Below are 27,182 nucleotides of genomic sequence, written 5' to 3' on the forward strand. Positions count from 1 at the left end.
CTCAGAACATTTGGAAGAAAGTCCACATCAACAAAATGGAATTTCTTTTTAATCTGGGAGACAAGGGTAAGATGTATGGTGCCTACTCTTAGGCAAAATTCTACTCTGCCACATGCAAGATTCAAACCCTTTGACATCACACAAACTAATGACTGAAGAAGCACCTGATTCAGATTTTCCTTTGGTCTCTGTGCAACAAAGTAGAATAAACTTTGAATTCATTTCCCTTAGGAAAATGGACTCAGGCATCCCACACGTCTTACAGAAAGAACTCTCTTGCTTCATCTGCCTAAACTTCATGATGGACCCAGTCACCATCAGCTGTGGGCACAGCTTTTGTAGGCCCTGTGTCTGCCTTACCTGGGAAGAAGCCCAAATTCCTGCCCGTTGTCCAGTATGCAGGGAACCTTCACGACAGGAAGATTTCAAAACCAATATTCATTTGAAGAACCTAGTTTCCATTGCCAGACAAGCTAGTCTCCAACAGTTCCTGGACGCTGAGGAGGGCGTGTGTGGGACCCATAAGAAGATGAAGAAGATATTCTGTGAAGAGAACCAGAGCCTGCTCTGTGTGCACTGCTCTGATTCCCCCGAGCATGAGGCTCACAGACACCGCTCCATTAGCGCGGCTGCCGAGGACTATAGGGTAAGTGATGCTTCTGGGAGCACTTTGAGTGCCAGAGGATAGCAGGCTCAACTCATAATGAAGTTCATGCTGAGGATTAACTCACTCTGCTCTGAATGCCAGGTTCTGTTCTAGATAACAACAAAGAAATCAAAATAAAAATATGTGTTTACAGATGGATATTTAACCTCATGGTTAAGACACCCACATCCCATATTTGAGTACCTGATTCAATGCCTTGTGCTGTCTCTTAATTCCAGTATTCTGCTATTATGACCATGGGAAGCAGCAGTAAAGGCTCAATTAGTGGGGTCCCTCTAACCCAAGTGGCAACATGGATGGAATTCCTGGCTTCTAGCTTCTGTCACACTTATCCCTGTCTGTTTTGGAGATCTAGGCTTTGAAGCAGTAAACAGGAATACTCTTTATCTCTCATTGCTTCTTAAAATTTTTTTAAAAATTGAATATTCTTGCTAGAGTCAGCTGGGGGACAGACACTTAATTGTCATTATAATGTTTTGGAAAAACACAATGGTCAAGGCAGTGAAAAGAAGTCAAGATCAGAGAAGAGTATTAGGCTACTTAAGCAAGTTCCAAAAGATTCAATAGTAGTTACTAACCCTCCTGAAATAAATAGGATCATATGCTTTGGAATAACAGGGGAAAAGTGTTAGTAGATCCAAATTCTGATGTAAGGTGCCATATTAAATATTAGCAATGCTTTTTTTATCAACTTATTTGTGAACATACTTGCATTACATTTTGTGCATTTGTAGTTTGAAATATCATAAAGTTGACAATTACAAAGGCAAACAGGGAGGTATTATGATCCTTTTACTCTCACTAATGTTCTTTTCTCTAAAAGTAGTTGATTTTCTCCCACATTATGGGTCCCAAATACAAGTCTGTGCTTCTCTGGTGTTCAAATTCAATTCTTTCACAGGAGGAGCTGGTAAAGAAAATGAGATTCTTATGGGAAAAGATCCAAGAAAACAAGAAAAATCTGAATGAGGAGAGCAGAACAATCACCCAGTGGATGGTGAGTATTGAGTATGCCTCAGAGGCAACCTGAGACAGATCTGTTAGAAACTTGGACATTCATCAGAGAGCTAAAACTTTCTCAGGGAAGATTTTATGATGATCTGGTGGTGAGTACACTGCTGATCAGAAAGAATGGTGGAGCTATGCAGTAGAAAGGTTTCATACTTAAAAATTATTAAAAAGAACTTCAAAATATATACTTATTTTTTAATTTGAAAGAGATCATCAATTCCTTGTTCACTCCTCAAATGCTGACAACAACTGGAGTTCACTGGGTTATGCCAAAACTAGGAGCCCAAAACTCAATCTGGATTCCCCACATGGGTGGCAGGAACCAAAGTAATTGGATCATTATCTTCTGCCTCCCAAGGTGGTCATTAGCAGGAAGCTGGAGCCCAAAGTGTAACTTGCTTGAATTCTAACCCAGGCACTTGATAGAAGATGTAGGTGTCTACCCCTTCCTTCTAAAGATTTTTTCACTAGTGCAGAGATACGAATGTTGCATATAATTACTTCCGGATAAAAAATAAATCTGAACAACTTGCACATAATCTATCAGACCTGGGAGAATATATTTTAAATAAATTATCAGTGAACTTATGACCTATGATAAGTGAATGACATCAACTTATGTACATAGCTTATTGGCAGAAGTTTTGTGTAAAAGTGAATATATGAGTTTCAAGTGGTGAGAGATGAAGTCATCCTGGGTATGTGACTGGGGAAATCTTTGTCCCTGCAGTGGTATGTGTCTCTGCACAGACAGATTATCAGGGCATCTTATAAAATGCTGCATCCAGTTCCCCATGAAGATGAAAGACAACACATAGAGACACTTATAAAGGAACGGAATAAGATTTTCCAACAGCTTAAGAAAAGCAAAACCAAAATGATTCTAAAGAAGAAACAGCTAAGAAAAATGTACAAAGAAATGATGAAAATGTACCATCAACCAGATGGGGAGCTGCTCCAGGTAGGAAATGAGGGCATGCATGAGGAGAATTATACTATCTCAAGCCCATATCTTTGACTACATTATTCAGGACCATATGTGTTCTGTGCCCATTAAATAGTATACATACTACTCAGTATTATTTAGGTGGGGAAATGTCTCAAGTGGAAATAACTTAGACACCCAATAACTCCTGTCCCCCCTGTGAACAAACACGCTATCCAAAATTGTTACAGGAGATTCCCTTGGGAATATTTTCTTCTGAGATTTGCCTCTTGTATCTCATTTCTCTAGAGATATGAAGAATTATTTTTCCCAGAAAAGCCATATTAGCCTCCAATTGGGCAATTCAGAGACATTTGGAAGAAGTCATTATTTCCCCTTTCAGTCTGAATGCCTTTAGTTGCAGTTGCCTTTAACATGAAGCATGCTACCCTTTGGAGACAAACTGTGGGGCTGGGGATTTGGGGCAATGCAGTCAGCATTTCTCTCCTCACTGCATTGTCTGAATTCATTACAATTTGATTGTGTCAATATAGTGGCGGGGTGGGGGGGGTCCTTTGTATTTGAAAAAGGAAACAAATTTATAAGGGTGGTTGGGATGATTGTGGTTGGTATTTTGCCAGACTCAAGGCCTGGATAGGCAGGCAGAATACCCCTCTTCTAATGAGATCTAAGCTTTTCTTTTTCTCTTGGCAGGATTTGGGAGACATATTAACAAGGTATGCTTAGTCCTCAATATAAATTAAGGCACCTTTAGGATTATGAGAGAGACCAAGCTGTTACTAACAAAGTAAAGACAATGTTAGCAAAGATACTCCACCTTTTGTGTTTGTTTTGCTGAATATGTTTTCTTTGTCAAAAATAAGCCTTTCTGTGGCGGAGGGATATGTATAGATGTTTCTAGAAGAAAGCTACCCATGCTTTTAGATTTCAACTTACAGCCATACTAAAATGCAGGGAGTAGATTTTTCAGCTGGAAAATGAGGGAAGTAGGAAAAGGAGGAAAATAAAGATCCCCTGAAAATGGCACAAGCTCAATTCATCAGTGTGGTTTTACACTACAATATCAGAAAACGGATTTGATGTGGACTTTTCAGTTCTGTGATTAAATGTTTTATTAAACATTCTGATGAATTATTGAGTTATTGAAACATCAATTTCTTATTCTTTCTTCTAGGTGTGAGTCACTACAGCAGCCTATGCCCCAGCCTGTGAACCCAGAGCTCAAGGCTCAACCTGTCACTGGGCTGATAGACAGGCTCAGGCACTTCCAAGGTGAGTGTCAGCTCTTTGGAGAGATTACTATACAATGCTTCTCAATAATGTCATCTGTGAGCAATCTTTGCCTCTTTGTCTATTAATAGGCATTTATAATTGTATTTGGTAGTGTAATTCTTATGATATTGGGAGAAAAAAATGAAAGCTGGCATAATGGAAAACATTAATTAGTCCTAACCAAAAAAAATTCTTTTGAGGAAAGGAAACTCAAAAGAGGGTTCCTTGAGCCATGGAACATGATAATAGGCAATGTCACTTGGTCATCAACTCAAACTAATGGAATGTAAATCAAAGAATTTCAGTTTCAATGTCATTGCTTATGTCAATAGGACCATTATTTTATATTTAAAAATATCTTTGTATTTTATATTTTTATATATTTTATATTTAATATATTGCCTTCAATTTTCTCAGCAGTTGAATTAGCAACATACATGAGATTAATTTAAAAATACATGAATAAACATAAGATAAATAAACATAGAAAATCCTTTAGGGACAAACATAATAAAGTAAGTTGTTGGTTCATGAGGTAATACGTAGAACTCCACAGCACACCTAACGCTGGAGGGCTATTTAGTAGAAGAAGGAAGACTGGAGCAGCTGCACCAAGGTGTGTGAGGCAGAAAACTCTCAGTGGGGTCCATTTCTCAGAAGTTATATTTATACTTTTTTAAACACAAATTTTCTTGTTTAACTGGCATATCAAAAAATCCGTCATAAAGTGATTGTCATTTTCAGGTCTGAGATGTTAGTTTTCACCTGAGAAGAGGTAGAAGAAACTTGGATCTGAAGTGGAGCAGCTGGCTTCAGGCCAGCGCATTAACCCATTGAGCCACAGTGCTGGCCCCAACTTGTTGCTTTTTTTAAAGATATATATGTTTTATTTATTTGAAAGAGTTAGAGAATTAGATACAGAGAGAGAGAGAGAGAGGTCTTTCATCCACTGGCTCACTCCCTAAATGGCCACAATGGCCAGAACTGAGCAGATCTGAAGCCAGGAGACAGGAGTTTCTTCCAGGTCTCCCACATAGGTGCAGGGGCCCAAGAACCAGGGCCATCCTCCACTTCCTTCCCCTGTGCATTATCAGGGAGTTGGATTGGAAGTAGAGCAGCTGGGACTTGAATAGGTGCCCATATAGAATGGCTGCCCTTCAGGCCAGGGCTTTAACTCATTGTGCCACACTGCCAGCCCCTACTGGTTGCTTTTTAATTTGTTATATTTCCAGAGTTTTCCCACTAATCTTCATTTCTTGTAATTCTCCAGGTAGACTCTGTTATCTCAAAGAAAAGTTTAGGACTGATTGTGATCAGAATATTATGCTCTTTCCAACAGTGGAAATTTCCTTCGATAATGAAATAACCAATTATGTCATGCTCCTTGGCCATGTGAGAGGGTTAATGTTTGGACAGGACAATCAAGACACATCTCCACATTCTGACATCTCTGACTATTTTGCTGCCTGGGGAGACCAGAACTTCACCTCTGGGAAACATTACTGGGAGCTGGAAGTGAATGACTCTTGGGACTGGGCTCTAGGAGTCTGCAAGGATTCCAGCATCAGGAAGAAGGGCACGCTGATTCGATCTGAGGACATATTTCTTCTTCTGTGTATGAAGGAGGACAAACATTACAGACTCTTAACCACTTCCCCAATGTTCCCTCACTATATAGAGAAACCTATGAGCAGAGTTGGTGTGTTTCTTGATTTTGAAAATGGAAGTGTGAGTTTTGTGAATGTTGCTAAAAGTTCCTTCATATGGAGGTACCCTGCTGGCTCCTTCAATTTCCCTGTCAGGCCCCTTTTTTTCACTGGCTGCACATGATCCGGGATCATTATAGGACCAGGCGGGATGCATGAGAACACCATATCTGAAGAAGTCCTTCTCAAGTGAAATAATCAGTATCATACTTCACTGTCTTAAGTTTTTCTCTACTTTATAATTGTAACTTCATTTTATGTTATTAAATATGAAGACAGTGTGAATGGAAAATTGTATGGTTTGATTTTATTAATTAAATCAAGTTTTATTATTCATTATCCAGAACATATGCTGTGGTTGCCTACTGCTTTCTGAGCTTGTAGTGGTTGAAATACACATGGGTGTGTGACTCCAAAGGAAGTTCTACAGGAACACAATTTGCACATCCGGACCAGATCTGGTTACCTACAGTACAATGTCAGTTTGAAGTCTTCTTGGTCCTATAAATATTGCTCCTTGGTTCACCCTCAGTAGAAAAAGCAGCCCAAATCCATTAGAGAGAATTCTCCCTGAGCCAAAAGAATTTAGCCTGCCCAGAAGAGCTAGTACTTTTCATTTATGGTACATGAGTCAAAATTTGAAGGAAATGTCTGTTTTGTAGTCAATGCAGTATTTCCAGCAGGCAACATGACTAGATTGTAAGGGGAATTATCAAATACTTGAATGATAAAACTAATGGATGAGATAATTATCTCATTTGAAAGAAGAGTTTTGCTATTTAAGAGAGTCTTTTTCGCTTAATGTTTCAAATTTCAGAGATTGAGGTTGACTTGTAAACTTATTGAAATAAGTGAGCTTCCTTAAATCCTGATTCATGCTTCATTGTTTTTGAAGTATTCTCTTGCATGCTAGGGGAGTCAAAGAGTACCAGGGCTCTAATAGTGTATCATATAGAAGTGAATGTGTGTGTTAGTCAAAATTCTCATACATTACTTTAAATCATCCCGTGGCAGATGAGATGGAAGGACAGAAGAGTGAAATGCAGACATGATTTCCTACTGTCATCCCATTACCCGATCAAACGCTAATTCATTGATTTTTTTGTTTGTTTTAATTGTTCTGTTGTCACCCTTCAGTGTATGTTCACCAATGCATTTCCACCAGAACATAGTGCAAAAGAGAGTAAGTTCTTGTAAATGAAAAAAATTGTCTAAAGTTTGTTAGACATTGCTGTTGCCCATTCCTGGGAATGAGTGTGAGCTATGGCCATGAAGAAGTCACTTACATCTTCTTTGCCACAATTTCATCATTCACTAATCCTAGTCACAGTTTAAAGAGTTTACATTTATTAGATACACCATGAAGCTTACATAAAACTGCCTTCTATATACTTTTTTTTTACAGGCAGAGTGGACAGTTAGAGAGACAGACAGAAAAGTCTTCCTTTGCCGTTGGTTCTATATATTTATTTTTTAAAAGATTTATTTATTTTATTTGAAGGGCAGAGTTAGAGGCAGAGGCAGAGAGACAGAGTGGTCTTCCATCTGTTGGTTCACTCTCCAGATGGCTGCAACAGCCAGAGCTGCGCCAATCTGAAGCCAGGAGCCAGGAGCCAGGAGCTTCTTCTGGGTCTTCCATGTGGGTGCAGGGACCGAAGGTCTTGGGCCATCTTCTCCTTTCCCAAGCCATAGCAGAGAACTGGATCAGAAATGGAGCAGTGGGGACTCTAATCAGCCCATATGGTATGCCAACACTGCAGGTGGCCATTTTACCTGCTATGCCACAGCACCGGCTCTGCATTCTATATACTCTAAATATAAAACACCTATATCCAATAGTTACCGTGAAGAAACTGAGCCTGTAGAGTTTTTTTTAAATCTATCAGAGACAGAGAGTGCTGTAATGAACTGATTTACTCCTTAAAGCCCACAGTGGCCAGGGACCCAAAAACAAAGCCAGGAATTCATTCTAGGTTTCCTATGTGGGCAGCATAAATTCCATTACTAGAGCTATCACCACTTCCTCTAAGTGTCACCATTAGCAGGAACCTAGAGTCAGAGTCCAGAGCTGGGCTTTCCACACAGATCCTGTGATATGGGATGCAAGCACTTTCTTTAGTGAGATAACTGCTAAGCAAAGCATCAGCCACTAACAAGAGTAGTTTGAGGGGCTGGCACTGTGGTGTAGTAGATTAAACTTCCACCTGGGGCACTAGCATCCCATATGGGCACAGGCTCAAGTCCCAGCTGCTCCACTCCCAATCCTACTTTCTGTTCATGGCCTGGAAAAATGGTGGCAGATGGCCCAAGTACTTGGTCCCCTATAGCCATGTGGGAGACCTTGAAGAAAATCCTGACTTTGGATTAGCCCATCTCTGGCCATTGCAGCCATTTGGGGAGTAAACAAGGAGATGGAATACCTTGCCCTCTGTCTCTCCCTCTTTTGTCTGTAAATCTGCCCCTTGGATTAATAAATAAACTTTCTTATAAAAAAGAGTAATTTGAGTCCTTTGAGATTATATATCCAACATGGGTGCTCTTATCTGTGTGGTATGCATCTCTCAGCTGAAATGGTATAGATAATGCAGCAACCCTCTAATGATTGTTGACAATCTGATTGCCCAGTCCAAGTAAAGAGTTTATCCTGGATCCAGTGCTGTGGAGAAGTAGGTAAAGCTGTGGCTTGCAGTGCCGGCATCCCATATGAGAGCTGGTTCAAGTCCTGGCTGCTCCGCTACTGAACCAGCTCTCTGCTATGGCCTGGGAAAGCAGTAGAAGATGGTCCAAGTCCTTGGGTTCCTGCATCTGGTGGGAGAGCCAGAGGAAGTTCATGGCTCCTGGTTTTGGATCAGTGCAACTCTAGCCATTGTGGCCATTTGGAAAGTAAACCAGCAGATGGAAGATCTCCCTCTCTCTCTCTCTCTCTCTCTCTCTCTCTCTGCCTCTGCTTCTCTGTAACTCTGCCTTTCAAATAAAGAAATAAATCTTTAAAAAAAGGGAGTTTCTGGGAGATCTGACGCCATAAACAAGAGTGTCAAATTGTTAAGTCAACAACAGGAGTCACCGTGTACTTACTCCTTATGTGGGATCTCTGTCCTTAATGTGTTGTCCAATGTGAATTAATGCCATAACTAGTACTCAAACAGTATTTTACACTTTATGTTCTGTGTGGGTACAAACTGATGAAATCTTTACTTAATATATACTAAATTGATCTTCCGTATATAAAGATAATTGAAAATGAATCTTGATGTGAATGGAATGGGAGAGGGAGTGGGAGATGGGAGGGTTGCGGGTGGGAGGGAAGTTATGGGGGGGGAAAGCCATTGTAATCCATAAACTGTACTTTGGAAAATTATATTTACTAAATAAAAGTTTTAAAAAAAGGAGTTTATGCTAATAACTAATAATCATCCCAGCCAATATTAAATCTAATTATGAAAAGAAATAATTGCTACCTTAACTTCTTGGTATACGTTTTCTTCCACTTATCCTGTCACTGGATAATCACATCTTTACTGCTGACAGCAAACCCAATTCACCTTCACATTTATCCTCAGTAGCTTACCTTTGTATCCTAACTTGTAAGTAAAATGGAATTTATGCTGACTTACATTCACAGTTATACCCACTTACTGCCTTACAGAGGAACTTCATCACTGTATTTCAATTTGTCACACACATACATAAAAATTTGTACTTAGTTTACACATTGCATATGGAATATGTTTGCGAAAATGTTTGTGGTGTGCTTCACCTATATTGTTACTTCTAGATATATGCAGCCCTTCTATTTCCCTTCCACTATAATAATGAGTGAGATCTAAACAAATATTATTCTAGTACTGAGAACATCTTCCAACATGTGGCTAACAGAACAGAATAGAAAATATTGAAGGGTATTGTCAATAAAATCCAAAGTGTAGATTGATTTCCAGATTCAGATGCTTTTCTACTTGAGCTAAGAAACTTATTTTAAATGAGATGGAAGAGTGTCTTCCTCTCACCTGTTCATCCTAGCATTGGAGGTTGCCAAGAGGAAGATGGACACTTCTAACAGCTGGAATTTATGCCTGTGTGTAAGGATGTATAATTTGTTGCCATGTCACTTTTAACAATAAAGCTGAAAAAGCACCCTGAGCAGCAGGATCAAATTTAAGGAAATTACTTTTCTCGTTGTATCATATTGGGTCAGGTTTAGACACGTGGCATATACAACTGTAAGATACATCTGGGAAGGTATTAATGGAATTTTTGTTTTAGTTTAGGAAAAAAAACAAATAACAAGCATGCTGTAAAAAGTATGCATGAGATTGGATTCCATTAAAATATTGTGCCCATTAACTAAAGAGATACAAGTTGCTTTGAGTTAGAACCAGGCATGAGTACTCAAGATGGGGAAAATGCTTTCAACATTGTCAGTGCACTGATTCCTTCCTTATTCAATGTCTAGCTAACTTAGAGTCATGTGGCAGTGAGCATTATACCTATATGTTTTCCTTTTTCATTTTAATAGGATTGCTTATTTTTAAAATGATTATTTATTCATCTGAAAGGCAGAGAGAGAAGACAGATATTTTCTATTCACTTGTTTACTCTCTAAATGGCTTCAATACCCATGGCTGAGCCAGGTCAAACTCAGGAGCCAGGAACTGCAGCCATTTTTCCACATGGGTAGCAGGGGCCCAAGCACTCATGCCATCTTACTCTGCCTTCCTAGGCACATAAGCAGGTATTTGGGTACAGGTAGGGCGTCTGGGACTCAAACCAACACTCCAACAAGGCATACTAACATTGCAAAACGTGGTCCAGCCTGCAGTGCCACATAGTCAAACCCTAACTCATCAATTAATATTCTTAAGCGGATGATGAAGACAGAAATGATTCTTCAAACTGTGAAAATACTTGTTGGAATTGTTCCATCATTTCTGTGCCTGAAACAACCAGATTCTATATTTAGCCATCACCATCTACTTTTGAGGAGTTATATCTCTCTCTACTTGATCTTAGAATGCATAAATTCACGCTCTGCACCTTTGGTCCAACACTCTATTCCATTTCCATGTGAATTTCTCAAGATCTCTCTATTGACACTAAAATTTCAATAAGCAATAGCCCAAAGACCCTACTTATCATCTTGCTATTGATCTCAAGTTTGCTCATATTTTCAAAGAAATTTTATAGATAAAATTCCTACCTAGGTTTGATTTACTTATGCAGATAGGTACAATTACCTACCATGTACATCTTTAAGATGCACCTTTGATTTTGGAAGTGGGAAGAAGGATGATTTGATTAAATTTTCTCAGCCATCATTTCAAGAATTTTTAAAATGTATTTTATTTATTTTGTAATCCGATCCAGGTCTTCCACATAGGTGGCAAGACCCCAGTTACTTAAAGCATCACCATATCTTTAGCAGCAGGAAGAGGGAGTCACAGCTGCATCCAGGGATCAAACCCAGGCACTCCGATGTAGAACACTAGATTTTTTTTTTTTTTTTTGCCAGGCAGAGTTAGACAGTGAGAGAGAGAGAGAGAGAGAGAGAGAGAGAGAGAGAGTTATAGACAGTAAGAGAGAGACAGAGAGAAAGGTCTTCCTTTCGTTAGTTCACTCCCCTAATGGCCTCCACGGCCGGAGCTGCACCGATCCGAAGCCAGGAGCCTGGTACTTCCTCCCAGTCTCCCATGTGGGTACAGGGGCCCAAGCACTTGGGTCATCATCCACTGCCTTCCTGGGCCACAGCAGAGAGCTGGACTGGAAGAGGAGCAACCGGGACTTGTACCCGTCGTCCCAACCGGGACTAGAACTCAGGGTGCCAGCACTGCAGGCGGAGGATTAGCCAAGTGAGCCATGGCGCCGGCCTAGATTCTTAATCACTGGGCTAAATGCCCATGCCAAAAAATAAAAACACAGAAGGTCAGATTTCAACAAATTACTTAAATGATGTAACTGCCATTCACTTGCAACTCATAAATCAAAGTAGCTTTGCTGAATATGGCAGAACAGTTAGTTTCTGTAATGTAGCTTGCACAAGAACAGGAAAACAGCATAACAAAAGATGTCACCTGGCAAACATCAGATTACTTTTCTTAGGAAATCATAGTGAGCTTCCTTATGTGGCTGGTTACAACTGACCTGTTTGGGCATTTCCATTATGAATATTTCTATCTCAGAAGCCAAAAGCACATCTTCATGTAAAAGCCACACTTCTTTTTCTTACAAAGAAATCTTCTCTACATTTTTTGTTAATATGCTAGTTTTCTAAGCACTTTTCTTCCCTCCTTATCCTTCTCCCAAAAAAATCCAGAAGAAATGGTAATACAACATAAACTATGTTGCTTTTGGAATGATGGACTTACGCACAATATCTGATAATATGCTAAAGGAATTTTATTTCATACAATCTCTGCCAGGAGCTGAGCAGGGCAGTAGTGACAGCAGCCAGGGGCTGAGGCTTCCCTAAACAGACCCTGAGCACAGGCACAGAGTGCTGGGACTCAGGGTTATAGAGGGGGAAGCAGAGGAAGGAGTTGGGGACCACACCCAAGCCCTGGGGGTTAATGCAGGCAGACATCAGGTAGGATGTGCTGCCCTGGCTGCTGGTCACATCCTTCAAGGGCCTAGGTCTCCAGGACACAGGCAGCCTCATCATCCCCCACAGGTGCTGCAGTCCTGGAGGACAAGAGGCCGCTGCACCTCTCAGCTTGCTCCTCCTCCCTGCCAGGAGTCAGAAAATGATAGGAACCGGCAACACGGACAACACACGACTTTCTCCCCTCTCCTCCCCACCTCCAGAGCCCTCCTCCCTGTTTTCTTCCCATCTCTGTCTCTGCCTTTCCTCCTCACACTGCAGCCGGGTTTGAGTCCAGTTGAGTTGTTTAGTTCTTGCAGAACAAAGTAAACTGAGAGGCAGTGAGAGGAAGGGAGCGAGCCAGTCTCCTTCGTTCCTGAGCACCGCCAGCTCTGACATCCCTGCTCCTCTGCCTTTGGGTCCCCACTCTGGCATCCTTTCTGGACTTGGCAGTAACTGTACCCTCCTTACTTATAACTTATTCTTAAAGTGCACACATTCAAGAGTGTATTTCTAGGGCACCCACAATACAATGTCATTTTCTGCCTCCCTCAAACTCTCCTACCGTTCATTACCTACAGGTCACTGGTAGCAACCTCTTTCTCCAGGGAGAGTAATCGCGTCTGACCTGAGATCATGGGCTGACTGAAACAATACCAGGATAACAGGGAACAGGCGCTGAGAACACTGCCAGTCAATTTCCCTCTCCACCCAAGTGATAGTCCGCAGACTCTCCAGAGACAGAGTCCTTGAAAGAGGGAGCTGCACTGCACCACAAGTTCCTGGGTCCTCTGTGCACTGGCCTCGCCCACACGTGCTCACATTGCAGGTACAGCTTTGATGAAAATTGAATTTCTGGGACAACCCATGTATCTTTTTTTGGTGATGTTTCAAAACATTGAGAGAGAGGATGGAAGGGAGGAAGGAGGAAGGGAAATCATTACACTCACAGAATTGTCTCTATGAATTTTATTGAATAGGTTAAATGAAAAAATTAAAAAAATAAAAATAAGATATTGACTTAAATGAGTATTGGGAGGGAGAGAGAGAGAAAAAAAAGAAAAGGGAAGAAAAAGAAAGAAGGAAGGAAGGAAGGAAGGAAGGAAGGAAGGAAGGAAGGAAGGAAGGAAGGAGGAAGGAAGGAAGGAAGGAAGGAAGGAAGGAAGGAAGGAAGGAAGGAAGGAAGGAAGGAAGGAAAAGAAATATACTTTCCATCCACTGGTTCATGCCCCAAAAGGCTGAGATAGCCAGGGCTGGGCCAGGCAGAAGTCAGGAGCCAGGATCTCCATCCTGGCCTCCCGCATGGGTGGTGGCAGGGATCCAAGTTCTTGAGCCATCATCAGTTGTCTTCTCACACATATTAGCAGGAAGCTGGATAGGAAACAGAGTAGATGGGACTCCAACTGGCACTGAGAAACAGAATGCCAGCACTACAAGTAGCAGCTTAACCCTCTGCCACACAATGGTAGCCACCCATCTGCCTCTGGAGCTAAGTAGCAGGATGCCATATGCAGGAACAGAATCTCACCTCCCTCTTAAACTTGGCTGCTGTCTACCCTGAGCGTCCTGGTGGGGACCCCTGATCTAGATGTCAGCTGTACAGCTCACTCACATGGTGACTGCTTGATCTGAGAACCAGTTCTGTCCTTAGAGACTCAAGGGACAAAATCAATCATTATTCTGAATGTAAACTTCATATTATTAAACTTTTGGAAATAATCATAGAAAAAAATTCAGTGACTTTGTGTTTTACAAATACTTTCTGCATGTGGCACCAGAAAGAAAAAAATGCATGATTGATTCATAAAAATTTAAAAATCTATTCTTCAAGAGGTAATAAAATTAGCAGAGAAGGCATAGAATGGTAAAAGACATTTGTGAAACATAATTCTGATAAAGGATTTGTATCAAAACTGTTGCTAGGACTCAATGGGTAGACAAATTATCCAACCAGGACATTGTACAGCATAAGATTTGAGTAGATGTCTCACTAGAGAACATTTTGAATGGCAGTGAAGGACATAATCATTCATCAACATCATTTAATCATTGGTAATATGTAAACATATTGAAACCACAATCAGATACTACCATGGCACTCTAAAACTGGAATGTGTAATGTAATAAAGGTTGAAAATACTAAGTGTTGGTGGATCTCTTATAGATAAATACTGGTGGTGTAAAATGTACAGCCACATTGAAATGCAGTTTGTGGCCAGCGCCATGGCTCACTAGGCTAATCCTCTGCCTGCTGCACCGGCACACCGGGTTCTAGTCCCAGTCGGGGCGCCGGATTCTGTCCCTGTTGCCCCTCTTCCAGGCCAGCTCTCTGCTATGGCCCGGGAGTGCAGTGGAAGATGGCCCAAGTGCTTAGGCCCTGCACCCCATGGGAGACCAGGAGAAGCACCTGGCTCCTGCCTTTGGATCAGCGCGGTGCACCGGCTGCGGCGCACCGGCCGCGGCAGCCATTGGAGGGTGAACCAACGGCAAAGGAAGACCTTTCTCTCTGTTTCTCTCTCTCACTGTCCACCCTGCCTGTCAAAAAAAAAAAAAATGCAGTTTGTTCCTGTAAATTTGTTTAATTCTTAAAAAACATCAAGTATTTATACCAAACAATCCAGAATTTTAGCCCCTAAGTAACTACCCATAATACCTACACTACTAAATTATAGACTTGCACACAAATTTCATAGCAATATTATTCCAAGTAGCCCAAAATTGGAAACAACTTAAATATATGGTATTTCTAAAATGGCAAAACTATAAAGCACAACAGTTGTTCCCTGGTGCTTTGAAATGGAGCAGGGATTAACTTAAAGGGGCAAGGGAGGTCTTTTCAGGAGAATGGGAGTGTTCCAAAACTGGAAGTCGTTGGCATATCAAACACTGGACCATACTCATTACGAAGCTTGATTGCCATTTTCCGTTTGTGACTCTCTTCATCCAAAGGCACAGGCTTCAGTATCAGCTACAAACATGTCATGGGTCCTCTTCAATGACCTGAACACAAGTGTGTGCACAGAATGCTTCTGCACTTCCTCGACCATGATGACGCTGTGTGCTCCAACACAGAAAGCATTGAAACCAAGACAAGTTTTTGATGATTGGATTCCCCTCTGCAAAACCCATTGGCTCCCCCCAATCCACTGGCTTGCTGAATAAAGCAAAAGGTAAAAGAAAGAGGAATATGTCCCTCATTTTTTCTGCGTCCATATTGGCCTAGAACATCTCATCACATCTTGTGCCCTTATCTCTTTGACTCTGCTGATTTCCAGGCCTTCACACGTGGACTGAATTTCACCACTGTTTTTTCCTGAGCTTCTCACTTTCATAATTTCTATAATCCTATGAACTTATTTCTTTTTATGAATCAGAAACACAATTTTTTAAACTTTTATTTAGTAAATATAATTTTCCAAAGTACAGTTTATGGATTACAATGGCTTTTTCTCCCCCATAATTTCCCTCCCACCGGCAACCCTCCCATCTCCCACTCCCTCTCCCATTCCATTCACATCAAGATTCATTTTCAATTATTTTTATATACAGAAGATTGATTTAGTACATGTTAAGTAAAGATTTCATCAGTTTACACCCACACAGAACATAAAGTGTAAAATATTGTTTGAGTACTAGTTATGGCATTAATTCACATTGGACAATACATTAAGGACAGAGATCCCACATGAGAAGTAAGTACACAGTGACTCCTGTTGTTGACTTAACAATTTGACACTCTTGTTTATGGTGTCAGAGAAACACAATTTTTTGTTATTCTGTTTCTCTGGAGATTTCTAATTAATCCATGGTGAATAAATCACACTGATATATAAGAAAAGATATTTGATAAAATTTCTAAACATTATGGATTAAAACCAATTAATAACAGGACCAGCATTGTGGTACAGCTGGTTGAGGTACCACTTGTGACACTGGCAAACCAACTCAGCTCTGGTTGTGTCCAAACTGTTCTATTTCTGATCAAGTTCCCTGCTAATGTGCCTGAGAAGGAAACACATGATGGCCCAAGTATTTGAAACCCCCCTCCCCCCTCCTCGCCACAACCCAGATGGAAGACCAGGTTAGAGTTCCAGGCTCCTGGCTGTGGTCTGGAACAGTCTCAGCCATTATGGCCAATTGGGGACTGAACCAGTGGATGGAGGATCTACCTTTCTTTCTCTGTCACTTTGCCTGTAAAACGAATAAATACTTAAAAAAGATAAAATTAATATATGTAAACAGACATTTACTTAGTATTTAATTTATTTCAAATGTTTCGTTAGCATAATGTTTATGGTTGTAAATCCTGAAGCCATTAGCTTCAAAGTCAGAAGATGAGATCAAATCATTACTATTATTTACCTTTGTTTCTGATACTCACAATATACATATTTAGAAAAGGAAACTTGTGCTATAAAAATTGTAAATACTTTGAAACTGTGTTTTGATCTGGACAAGCACTTTGAATCATATTTTGTTAAGATTTCTAGGAACAAAATAAGCACACAAAAATGGCCATCATACATAAAGGGTATAGCTACTAATGAGATATAAATATTTTTAGCACACAATGTAGAATTTGGAGAGTGAACTAGCAGATGGAAGACCTCTCTCTCTCTTCCTGACTCTCTCTGAATTTCAAATAAATAAATAAATCTTTATTAAAAAATAAAAACAGAGGAGGGGCCGGTATTGTGGCATAGCTGACTAAGTTGGCACTCACACTCTGGCATTCCATGAGGGCTGGTTTGATTCTCAGGTGCTTCAGTTCTGATCCAGCTGTTAATATACCTGGGAAAGCCACAAAAGATAACCCAAATACTTAGGGCCCTGAATCCATGTGGGAGACCTGGATGGAGTTTCAGGCTCTTTGTTTTGGCCTGGCCCAACTCTGACTACTGTGGTCATTTGAGAAAGGAATCAGTAGATGGCATAACTCTCTCTCTCTCTCTCTCTCTCTCTCCCTGCAACTCCTTACTACAGTACTGTGAGAATTAGCTATAAAACTTGTCCTCAAACAATACTTTATATGTTGTGTGAGTGTGTGTGTGTGTGTGGGTGGGTAGGTGTGGGTGCAAACTGTTGAAATCTTTACTTAATAAAGAGTTGGTCTTCTGTATATAAAGTTAATTAAAAATTAATCTTAATGAAGAATGGGATGGAAGAGGGTGTAGGAGATGAGACTGGAGTAGGCGTGGGAAGGTGGGTACAGGGGGAAGGAACACTATATTCCTAAATTTGTACCTATGAAATTTCCATTCATTAAATAAAAGCTTTAAAAAAATTTTTAAAGACCTAAAAATAAACCCTAGAGGTCAGTGAACTACAAAATGATCTTTTAGGTTTTTCAGAGGCTCAACTACAACTTGTCTTGGTTTAAAGATGGTGCTTCATCATTTTCTTTCTTGAGAAAACAGGAAACAAAATACAGGCAGGAAACAAAATCTAGGCAGAAAACTTAAAACTACAAGTTCAGGGAAATATATTTTTGACGTGGAAAGGGAATCATAGCGCTTCAGGCCAGTACTTTAACCCACTGTTCCACAGCGCTGGCCCCAAAAAAGAGATTTTAATGTGATGTTGTCTTCATGGTGGTTCTTTATTATTATTATTATTTCTTTATTTTAAGCTTGGAATTGAAGAGGAAATCCTGCCATTTTGTGTTCTGGCTGGGAATATAATGTAGAAACTCACTTGCTGGCATCATTGATTTCGTATTTTACAATAAACTCCCCTCCCCCACCAATCCCCTTGTATTTTTATGTCAAAAAAAAGTAGTCTTAGGGTAAAAAAAAATTAGTCTCATCTTCTAACACTTTCAGAGACTCACCCAGAAATAGTGTTGATTTTGGACATTTGATGGCCAATTTGAGACAGAATTGACCCTCACTCTTAGTTGAATTAGTAGTGACTTGAGTTAGCAAATTACCTAATATTAAGCCCACAGAGCTCTCATCTGCCGATTCACTCCTCAAGATGGCCAGGCCTGGGCTATGACAAAGCTAAGATCCAAAAACATATTTCTGGGTCTTCCATGTAAGTACTTGGAACCATCTCCTGTTGCTTCCCACAGTGCCCATTGTCACCAAGGATCAAGAATCTGGAGAGGAGCAGGCCATGTCTTCAGGTGCTCCAATATGAGATGTGGTCATTGCAAGTGGATCTGAAACCACTAAGCCAAACATGAAGGTTCCTGATGTTAGAATAACTTTGTTAATACTAACTTTATTTGTTCTTTAGTCTACCCATTCACTACATTTGTTTTGTGTAATATGTCCTAAGCAGTACCCTGGGTAATAGCAATACATCACCAGCTAAGATTTTTCCATTTGGAAATTTTGGCATTTGCACTCAAGCAGTCATCATTAACTATCAATTTGTTGAATTTATGTTGGAGGTTACTGGTGATGTTGGATGTTATACTTAGACTGTGGTCTCTGCAGTCATAAAGGGCTTCCTGGAAAAAACTTTGAGCTGAGATGTGATGCATGATCAGGACTTGTTGAAATGATTGCCTGTCAGGCACTTGCATCTACCCCAAAAGGCCAGATTTGAAGAGAAACCTTTGCAAATTTGTTTTATTTAGTAAACTGAGAGAGATGATACTACACTCTTCTACCCAAGACATATTGGAATGTGAGAATAAAAGGCTGTTTCATGTGAATGTGTCTTGGAACTAAATGGAAAAACAAGACCCCAAAAGCCACATATTTCATCATGTTATTAGCATACAGTGTTTAGAATATACAAATCCACAAAAGAAAAAGCAGAAAAGGAATTGTCAGGTGATAGAGTAGGTGTATGCCCAGGGGGAGTATGTGCAAATAGATATTGAGTTTCTTTGCAAGATGATGAAAAAGTACTGGGATCAGATAACTATGATAGTTGCAAAGTTCATTATTAAAATAAATTTTAATAGAAAAAGTTCATATATTCATTGTGGTTGTATGTTTTATAACCATACTGTAATTTTGATTACGCTATGCTCAATAAGTTACAATGTGCTCAAAAACAATCGCGATGTCTCACATAAAAGCATCCCAGTACAGTGGTTTCCTCCATATGGGAGTTCACAAAGAATCATCATCCAACCTGACATTTCATGGAGGACCAAGGCAAAAAAAGGGATTCAGTGGAGAAGTAAAGTGGGATGGAACGGTACAATGTATGAGGGAACCTTTGTCAACATCATAGAAACCCACTGTTCCATGGTCACAATCCAGAAACACCCCAACCATATCCAGGGACCTTTTCACATAGTGAGTTAAGGGTGGATCACTGGTGGAGAGGACGTAATGGCTGTTACTCTTTATGGAGGCCAGGAGAAATGTTTCTTCAAGATTAATAATGTCACTGGTATCACTTGTGCTGGAATCATTACAGACTCCTAAAATCCAGTTGGAAGAGGGATGACACAATCACCTCCCAGTGATGTTTGCCAGAGGTGAAGGTCTGAGCACCCCACACAGCAAAGCTCTCTGCTCTCTGGAAATGGGTGGGAATACCAGGTTGTTCTTCGCCAATTATTGAACTTCTGAGATCCTCAGAGAGCCTTACATAGTGGTGGGCCACTTCCTTCCTCAGACCATTATCCACTGCAGAAAGATAACAATCTGATCAATGAATGTTGTTTCCATGTCCTGAATACAAAGACTTGCTGTCCATGGAATCAATTCACTTCACTTTGCAAGGAAATCTAACAGAAAAAAGGAAGCATAATGAATTGAGATTCCCTCAACTGAGAAATCAGTGGGTTCTAGTGGCTTTACAGCAAAAAAAAAAAAAAAAATTAAATAAGAGAAAAATAAGAAAAAGAACTTGGACATATACATACTGTGTGAAGTAGGGTTTTCATTCATGTGGAGTGTTAATTGTTTCAATAGCTTTGAATATGTATGTTTATATTTCTTTGAAAAAAGAGACACAGAGACAGAGAAATCTTCCATCTCTGGTTCACTTTCCAAATACCCACAACCAGGGCTGGAACAGGCCTGAGCCAGGAGCCAAGATCCAAACATGGTCTCCCACATGGATGGCAGGGATCCAGATATTAGGGACAACATCTGTTGCCCTACAAGGTGTGCATTAGCAGGAGGTTGGATGGAAGCTGGGGTGGGACTGAGTCCCAGGCACTTTGCTATGGGGTACAGGTGCCCAAGATACTGCTGTGCCAACTGCCTACCACTAGATAGCATGTATTGAGACAAACCTACAACATCTACTTTCTCGGCTAGAAAAGTATTTTTGAGTTTTTTCTTTAATTCCATTAGTAAATAACACTACTTTGAAATGTGATACTTACTAATTGGGAAATAAGCTATACATCTGAATATTTCCAACATAAAACACATGCCCCAATAAGTAGTATCTTTAAAGAATGTTCCAACTTCAGCTTATCTGTTCAGAACATGGATTTAGCCTAATCTGTGTTTCAACCCTCTGTTCTCTGAACTATTGTCTAGTGCAGGCCATTGCACTGTGTTCACAAATCTTTCATCATTTGATTGTTTTCATAATCATGTGATAGTATTGGAATGGTTCTGCTTTTGATAATTTCTCATTTTTGGGTTGGTCAAGTCTTTCTGGGTTTATCAATAATAATAGCTATTTTAGCTGTACAGGATAAATACACATGGAATATAGAACAAATTAAAAACCACCAGTGCCATATTTAAACTTTAAGAAATGCAGTGAAAAGGGACCTGTATTGTAGCATAGTGGTTAAGGCTGATACCTATGACACGAGCATCCCATATGAGAGCCAGTTCATGTCCCAGCTGTTCCACTTCTGATCCAGCTCCCTGATAATGGCCTGGGGAAAAGCAGCAGCAGATGACCCAAATGTCAACAGGGATGACCTGTTTCCTCTAAACCATGGTATCCTTCTCACTAGGTGTCTTGGCTGGCACAGGGTTTGTGATTACTGAGTGACCATTTGAAACCACCACTTCTTCTGGGAGGAAATCACAAACTCTTCATGGTAAACGGAATTTGCCAAAGCAGTATGGTAATTGTAAAGCATTATAGTAATTGAAGAACATCATTTTCATTCTTACCTTGAATGAATGAGTCTTTTTAATTTCCTCTGTCACATTGTTTTTCAATTCCTGGTTCAGTTCCCATAAAGTATTCATTTCCTTTAAAAGTTTTTCCTGCAGAATAATTATTAGATTTAGCAACATGGAATATATTCTTATATATGCCACCCCCTTACTTATTGGAAATGGCAGTGGTTGAGAGAATAGTTTTGAGAACACTAATGTTTTTCCTTCTGTTTTCTTTTTCTGATAATAGGAATTTTGAATAAAGTAGAGTGGTCATATTTTCACAAATTGACCTAATTTGAGTCAGATTTGGGATATTAAAGGTGGTAGAAAATTACAACAAGGCCATCATTGTAGTGTAGCAAGCATATTGGCTACATGCTAAACCAGTATCCCATGTGGGTACCAGTTCATGTCCTGGCTTCTCCACTTCTGCTCCATTTCCCTTCTGATGGCCTGTGAAGCAATGGTAGATGACCCAAGTGCATAAAAGACCCAAAAGAGCATCCTGACTCCCAGCTTCAGCCTGGCCCACCCTGGTCATGAGGCCATTTGGGTTAAAAACCTCAAAATGGATGGTAGATTCTCTCTCTCTCTCTTCTCTGTGTGTGTGTGTGTGTAAATCTGCCCTTGAAATAAGTAAATAGACCTTAAAAATGAAAGAAAAAACTTACAATATAATTTTTTAAAATTTTTTTGACAGGCAGATTTAGACAGTGAGAGAGAGAGAGACAGAGAGAAAGGTCTTCCTATCTGTTGGTTCACCACCACCCCCTAATGGCCACTATGGCCAGCACGCTGTGCCAATCTGAAGCCAGAGCCACGTGCCAGGTGTTTCCTCCTGGCCTCCCATGCGGGTGCAGGGCCCAAGCACTTGAGCCATCCTACACTGCCTTCCCGGGCCACAGCAGTGAGCTAGACTGGAAGAGGAGCAACCAGGACAGAATCCGGTGCTCCAACCAGGACTAGAACCCAGAGTACTGGTGCTGCAGGTGAAGGATTAGCCAAGTGAGCTGCGGTGCCAGCCCACAATAGAAATTTTGACTAAAGTCAATAAAATCTACTTCCTTAGAAACTTTGTTTGTATAACTTGGCGGTGAAGCAGTCAGAGTTGCAGCACAAGCCCAAGTTTCTGCTGATGACCACTTGTACTGCACCTGCACCAGCTTCACATGCATGCACAGTGCTTCTAAGGGGACTGCCCTCATGACAGCTCAACCCAATAGTGACTATGGGGTCACATTGAGCAACAACATGGAAGGGCACATTTACATCTTGGGATTCACAGGGAAAAATCACCAACCTCACAATCTCCATTCTCACACATTTCCACTCCATTTCTATAAATCCCCATCTTTCTCTCTATTTTAGGATCCCAGAGAATCCACATGGCTCTGGAGGAACTACTCACCCAGGACTCCTCAGCAGCACATTCCATCATGGTGTGGCCATGTGTCTCGGGCTGTGGGCATTCAGAGAGAGGCTGATGGTGCAGTCTCTTGTCCACCTCACTGAGGAGCTCTGCTGCTTTTGTCTGTGCAACAGAGACCTGCTCCTGCAACCTGGTGACCTGGTTCAATTGGTCCTGTCTGGCAGCAGAAGCCGGCTTCTTGAGCACGACATTGGTTTTGAAGTTTGCCTTCTCTGGCATCTCCTTACACATTGGGCAGCACATGGGAGTATTGGCTTCCTCCCAGCTCAGAGAAAGGCAGGATCTACAAAAGTTGTGCCCACAGTCTATGGTGACTGGGTTTAGGAAAAAGTTACGCAAATTGGGCATGTGAGTTCCCACTGGAAGACTTGCAACGTGGCTGGATCCATGTCTCTAGTAATATACCTTAAAAACTGAAAGAAATAATGTTGTTCTTCCCCGATGAGAGAAAGCAAAGATCTATGTACAGTTTTCTGTCACTATTTGGGCTCTGACACATTGAGTTATTAAATTGCCCCCAAACAAAGCAAGACTTCCTGAATATAGACATGCTGGGTCTATAAGCTGACAAAAATAAGAAAATGAGACAAATACTATCTTTGTTTAAAGTAAGTAACATTGGACAGCACTTAAAGCACCGGGTGTTGGTTTGAGTCCCAGCTGCTCCACTTCAGATCCAACTCCCTCCTGATGCACCTGGGAAGGAAGCAGAGCATGGCTCATGTCCTTGGGCCCCTGCCCCAATGTGGGAGACCTGGAAGAAGCTCCTGGCTCATAGCTCCTGGCTTCGAATTGGCTCAGCTGTGGCTGGTGGGGCCATTAGGAGAGTGAACATACGAATGGAAGACCTCTGTCTGTCTGTCTGTCTCTGTTTCTAACTTGCTCTGTAAATTTGTCATTCAAATAAATTTTAAAAGTCTTTAAGATAAATAAGAAAAAACTAAGTAACACTTATTTGGAGAAATTTAAGATTGGATTGTAGGGGGACTGGCACTGTGTCAAGTTTTCCACAGACATGGCTTCAGACATAGACCTAATATGATCAGTCTGTACAATCCTTTCTTTAGGACCCTCCAAACGAGCAGCCAATCTTTCTTTACCAAGGCACACACACTCTTCATCCTCACTTCATGGTTTCTTTGCTTCTGCTGGAACTTCGTCTGCAGCTCCTTTGACTTGAGTAAATCACTGAAGACCTAGCTCCAGGGGGGCATTTCTGTCAATGTTTGCAGATGTTGACACTTCACCACTGAGATAGCCAAGCAGATCTTTTCGGTCAGGTCTTCTAACCACAAGAATATTTTCAGTAGCTGCTTGCCGAGACAAACATAAACAGGATGAGAAAGGTACACATTATTCAGTCGAAATGGGATGGAATCCAATGTGTAGTCCTCTCTAGAGTGGCCTTGCTTTCCAGTCCCCCACTCCATATAGTTGGTCTTCACATTCTTGGGCCAGGAGAACTTGCCCAAGATCACTTTGACCCCCTTCATCACGATCTCCTTCTTCTGGATGTTGTACTGTCGCAGGACGTTGAGCATGTCCACCATCTTCTCCCTTCACCTAGAATGAGAGCTGATCAGCAGTGTTTTTCAGAATTTCTCCAGATAGTTTTAATGCACAAGAAGGATTGAGTACCAATTTTTTTATGGAAAACAATACCAACTTTAAAAATTTTTTTATTTATTTGAGAGGTAGAGTTACAGAAAGTGAAAGGGAGAGACAGAAAGAAAGGTCTTCCTTCCGTTGGTTCACTCCCCAGATGGCAATGGCCGGCGCTACTCCAATCCAAAGCCAGGAGCCAGGTTCTTCCTCCTAGTCTCCCATGTGGGTGCAGGGGCCCAAGCACTTGGACCTTCTACTGCTTTCCCAGGCCATAACGGAGAGCTTGATTGGAAGAGGGGCAGCCAGATCAGTTCTCCAGCACACAGCTGCTTCCAGTTCAGGATCATCTCTTCTGGTCAAAACTCCTCTGGGTGTGTCCTTTTTTATAGGATTTCACCTGACCCACCCATCAAACCCACTCACTGAGAGAGCCTCTGTCTTCAGAACAAATTGGATTTCAATGATGAGGTTACAGGGAAGGTGGGAAAGTGATTAATTGGATTAGCAAGGTACAGAAAAGAGTACCCAGAGGCTAAGAGACAAGCAAAATGTAGACTGGGTTTGGGAGATGTACGTAAGTTGACCTGAGGCAAATTGTTCCATGAGACATTTTCACTGAGGGCTGAGTGTGCCAGGTTTTTGCACAAGCTGACACTGGCAGTACATTAGAGGGTGAGAGGATGGCAGAAGACTTTGTGGCTCTCCTCTGCCTTAGAGGAACCACCTCCTCCATGCTGTCACCCTCCTTGCAGGACTCTGGTCCTGTTGTAGTTTACATCACAAACCTCTCGCACCCATAGTTAGGCTCTTTCAGATGCTGCTCTCTGGGTTGTTCCAATTCTGTGAACATTTCTCAGTATTTTTTTCCCCAGAGTGGTCCCCAGACCTCTGCTCCATGGTCTCAGATGTTTTCTTAAATGGTTAACTTAGGGATGGCCTTCTGCATAGTGGATTAGGGCACTGCTCACAATGCTGGCATTTCATGTGGGAGGTCTGGTTTGAGTCCCAGCCACTCTACTTCCAATCTAGCTCCCTACCATCATGCTTGGGAAAGCAGTGTCAAATGCCCAAGAGCTTAGCCCTCTACGTCTTACTAGGAGACCTGGAGGAAGCTCTAGTTCCTTGCTTTGGCTTGGATGAGCCCAATCCATTGCTGCTATTTGTGGAGTGAACTAACAGTCTCTCCCCCCCACCCCCCATAATCTTGCTTTTAAATAAAGGAATAAAAACTTTAAGAAAAACAAAAAAAAATGTTTTAGTTTAGTTTCTGACAATCTTTGCATTCTAAGTCAAATTTCTGTTTCTGTTTCACTTTAGATAAAATCTTCATCTTCCACTTTTTCTCTCTGGTTCTTTCTGCCCTCTGGCTTAACTTTGTACCCTTCACCTGTATGTAATCCACCAATAATCACTCACCAGACAAATGGGCCTCCATCATTCTCATAATCCCTTAATCTACTGGTTCATGTAACTGAAATTACAAAATGTGTGGCAGTTTACATTTTTTCACATAGTAATTGTATCATTATTATCAGCGTTAGTATTATTATTCACTACTGTTTATGTTTGGCTCGGCAATCAGCTACTGAAAATATTCCATTGATATTTATTGATATGTACAACACTATACATAACTTCCTTGATTTGATTTGTGAATGTAAAAATATGATTTAAGATTTCACCCAAAGGATGATGTAAATAGTGCCCCTTTCCCCAGTCCTCTGTGCTGCAGTAACCACATCAGGGTGGGGCTTACTCATCTTCATATAAAGACCTCTCCCAATCAAGGTTTATTCAGCTCTGTGACTTTGAGTTGACTGGGTTGTGGAGACCTTCTGATCCTTCAGAGCCCAAGGAACTAAGAATCGCCTACCAGATCCAGTATACATTCCAAGAAGTTGCAGAGACCAATTCCAATTGTCAGGTGAGTACAGGGTCCAAAGAAATGAATTCAAGTTTTTACCTTAAACCTTGAAAATAGAGGAATTTTCATTTTATAACTCAGTGATAAGCAGTCTTATATCATTCTCAAGCCCAGGTTAATGTGCCTAAGAAATAGGTATAAAATTTTCTCCTATTATAATTTTACATCTTATAAATTAATAGATTTTTTCTGTTGTTTTTATGATTCCATATGCAGAAAAACGCTGATGTTCTAGCAAGAGAACCCTTGGAAATTCTTGTTGTGAAATGTGTAAAATGATTTCTCTACAGTCAATAGGAGGTTCTGAGTCAGGGAATGCTGTTGCTTCTGGATGTTGGATTCCAATGTTGAAAGCCACAGATTAACCTGTGGCACCACATCTCCTGACCATATGGAAAGTTTTTAGAGTTTGCCAAAATGTTTGTTTCTTCAATTTATACTCCTTCCAGATTAAAGGCATCTCATTTTTTTCCACATCTTTGTAGAAAGATATCATCTTTCTACATGGTATTATCTCACTGTAAATTTTATTTGTGGGGCTTTCTTCTGTCCTAAAGTGTGCACACAGCCCGTATTGTTAATAGCAACTTCCAGGCTGGCTATTAATTTAGATTTTCTTACTTTATTTTAGCAAGGAGGCTGAGGCTGGTGTGCTTTTTCAGGATCCTTACCCTGCTGTGCACCAGTCACTGAGCACAAGGGTTCCCTTGACCCTGCTCCCCTAAGTCTGCCCACCTAGAGATCCAGGCACACACTGGCCTGGTGGACTTCCACCAGGAGTGCCCCACAGCAGCTTTCACAGGCTTTTAAGCCAGATCAGGAAGCCCTAAGGGCTGATTCTCAGGCCAGAGTGCTACTTAAAGCAATTGTCATTCCATGAGTCTACTGTGTGGACTGCTTCCCATGTTGGAACATTCTCTCCTTTTTAATTCCATCTATTAATATTACTAGATACTTGATCCTATTTTTATAATCACTTTAGCAACTAAACCTATCTATAT

At 40.9% G+C, this 27,182-nt stretch overlaps 1 protein-coding gene and 1 pseudogene across 1 annotated transcript; one reads left to right on the forward strand and one right to left on the reverse strand.

Annotated features, from left to right (window-relative positions):
* The first annotated feature begins 235 nt into the window (after window positions 1-235).
* Window positions 236-5,726, forward strand: LOC133763858 (tripartite motif-containing protein 43-like). Its single transcript, XM_062197579.1, has 6 exons — window positions 236-646; window positions 1,569-1,664; window positions 2,409-2,639; window positions 3,318-3,340; window positions 3,799-3,896; window positions 5,236-5,726. Exons 1-6 carry the CDS (start codon window positions 236-238, stop codon window positions 5,724-5,726), a joined length of 1,350 nt encoding a protein of 449 aa, XP_062053563.1.
* A 13,550-nt stretch (window positions 5,727-19,276) lies between these two features.
* LOC133763859 (tripartite motif-containing protein 64C-like) lies at window positions 19,277-23,041 on the reverse strand (annotated as a pseudogene).
* Between the last annotated feature and the right edge of the window lie 4,141 nt (window positions 23,042-27,182).

Source organism: Lepus europaeus, chromosome 7, assembly GCF_033115175.1.
Source record: "Lepus europaeus isolate LE1 chromosome 7, mLepTim1.pri, whole genome shotgun sequence".
Lineage (NCBI taxonomy): Eukaryota > Metazoa > Chordata > Mammalia > Lagomorpha > Leporidae > Lepus > Lepus europaeus.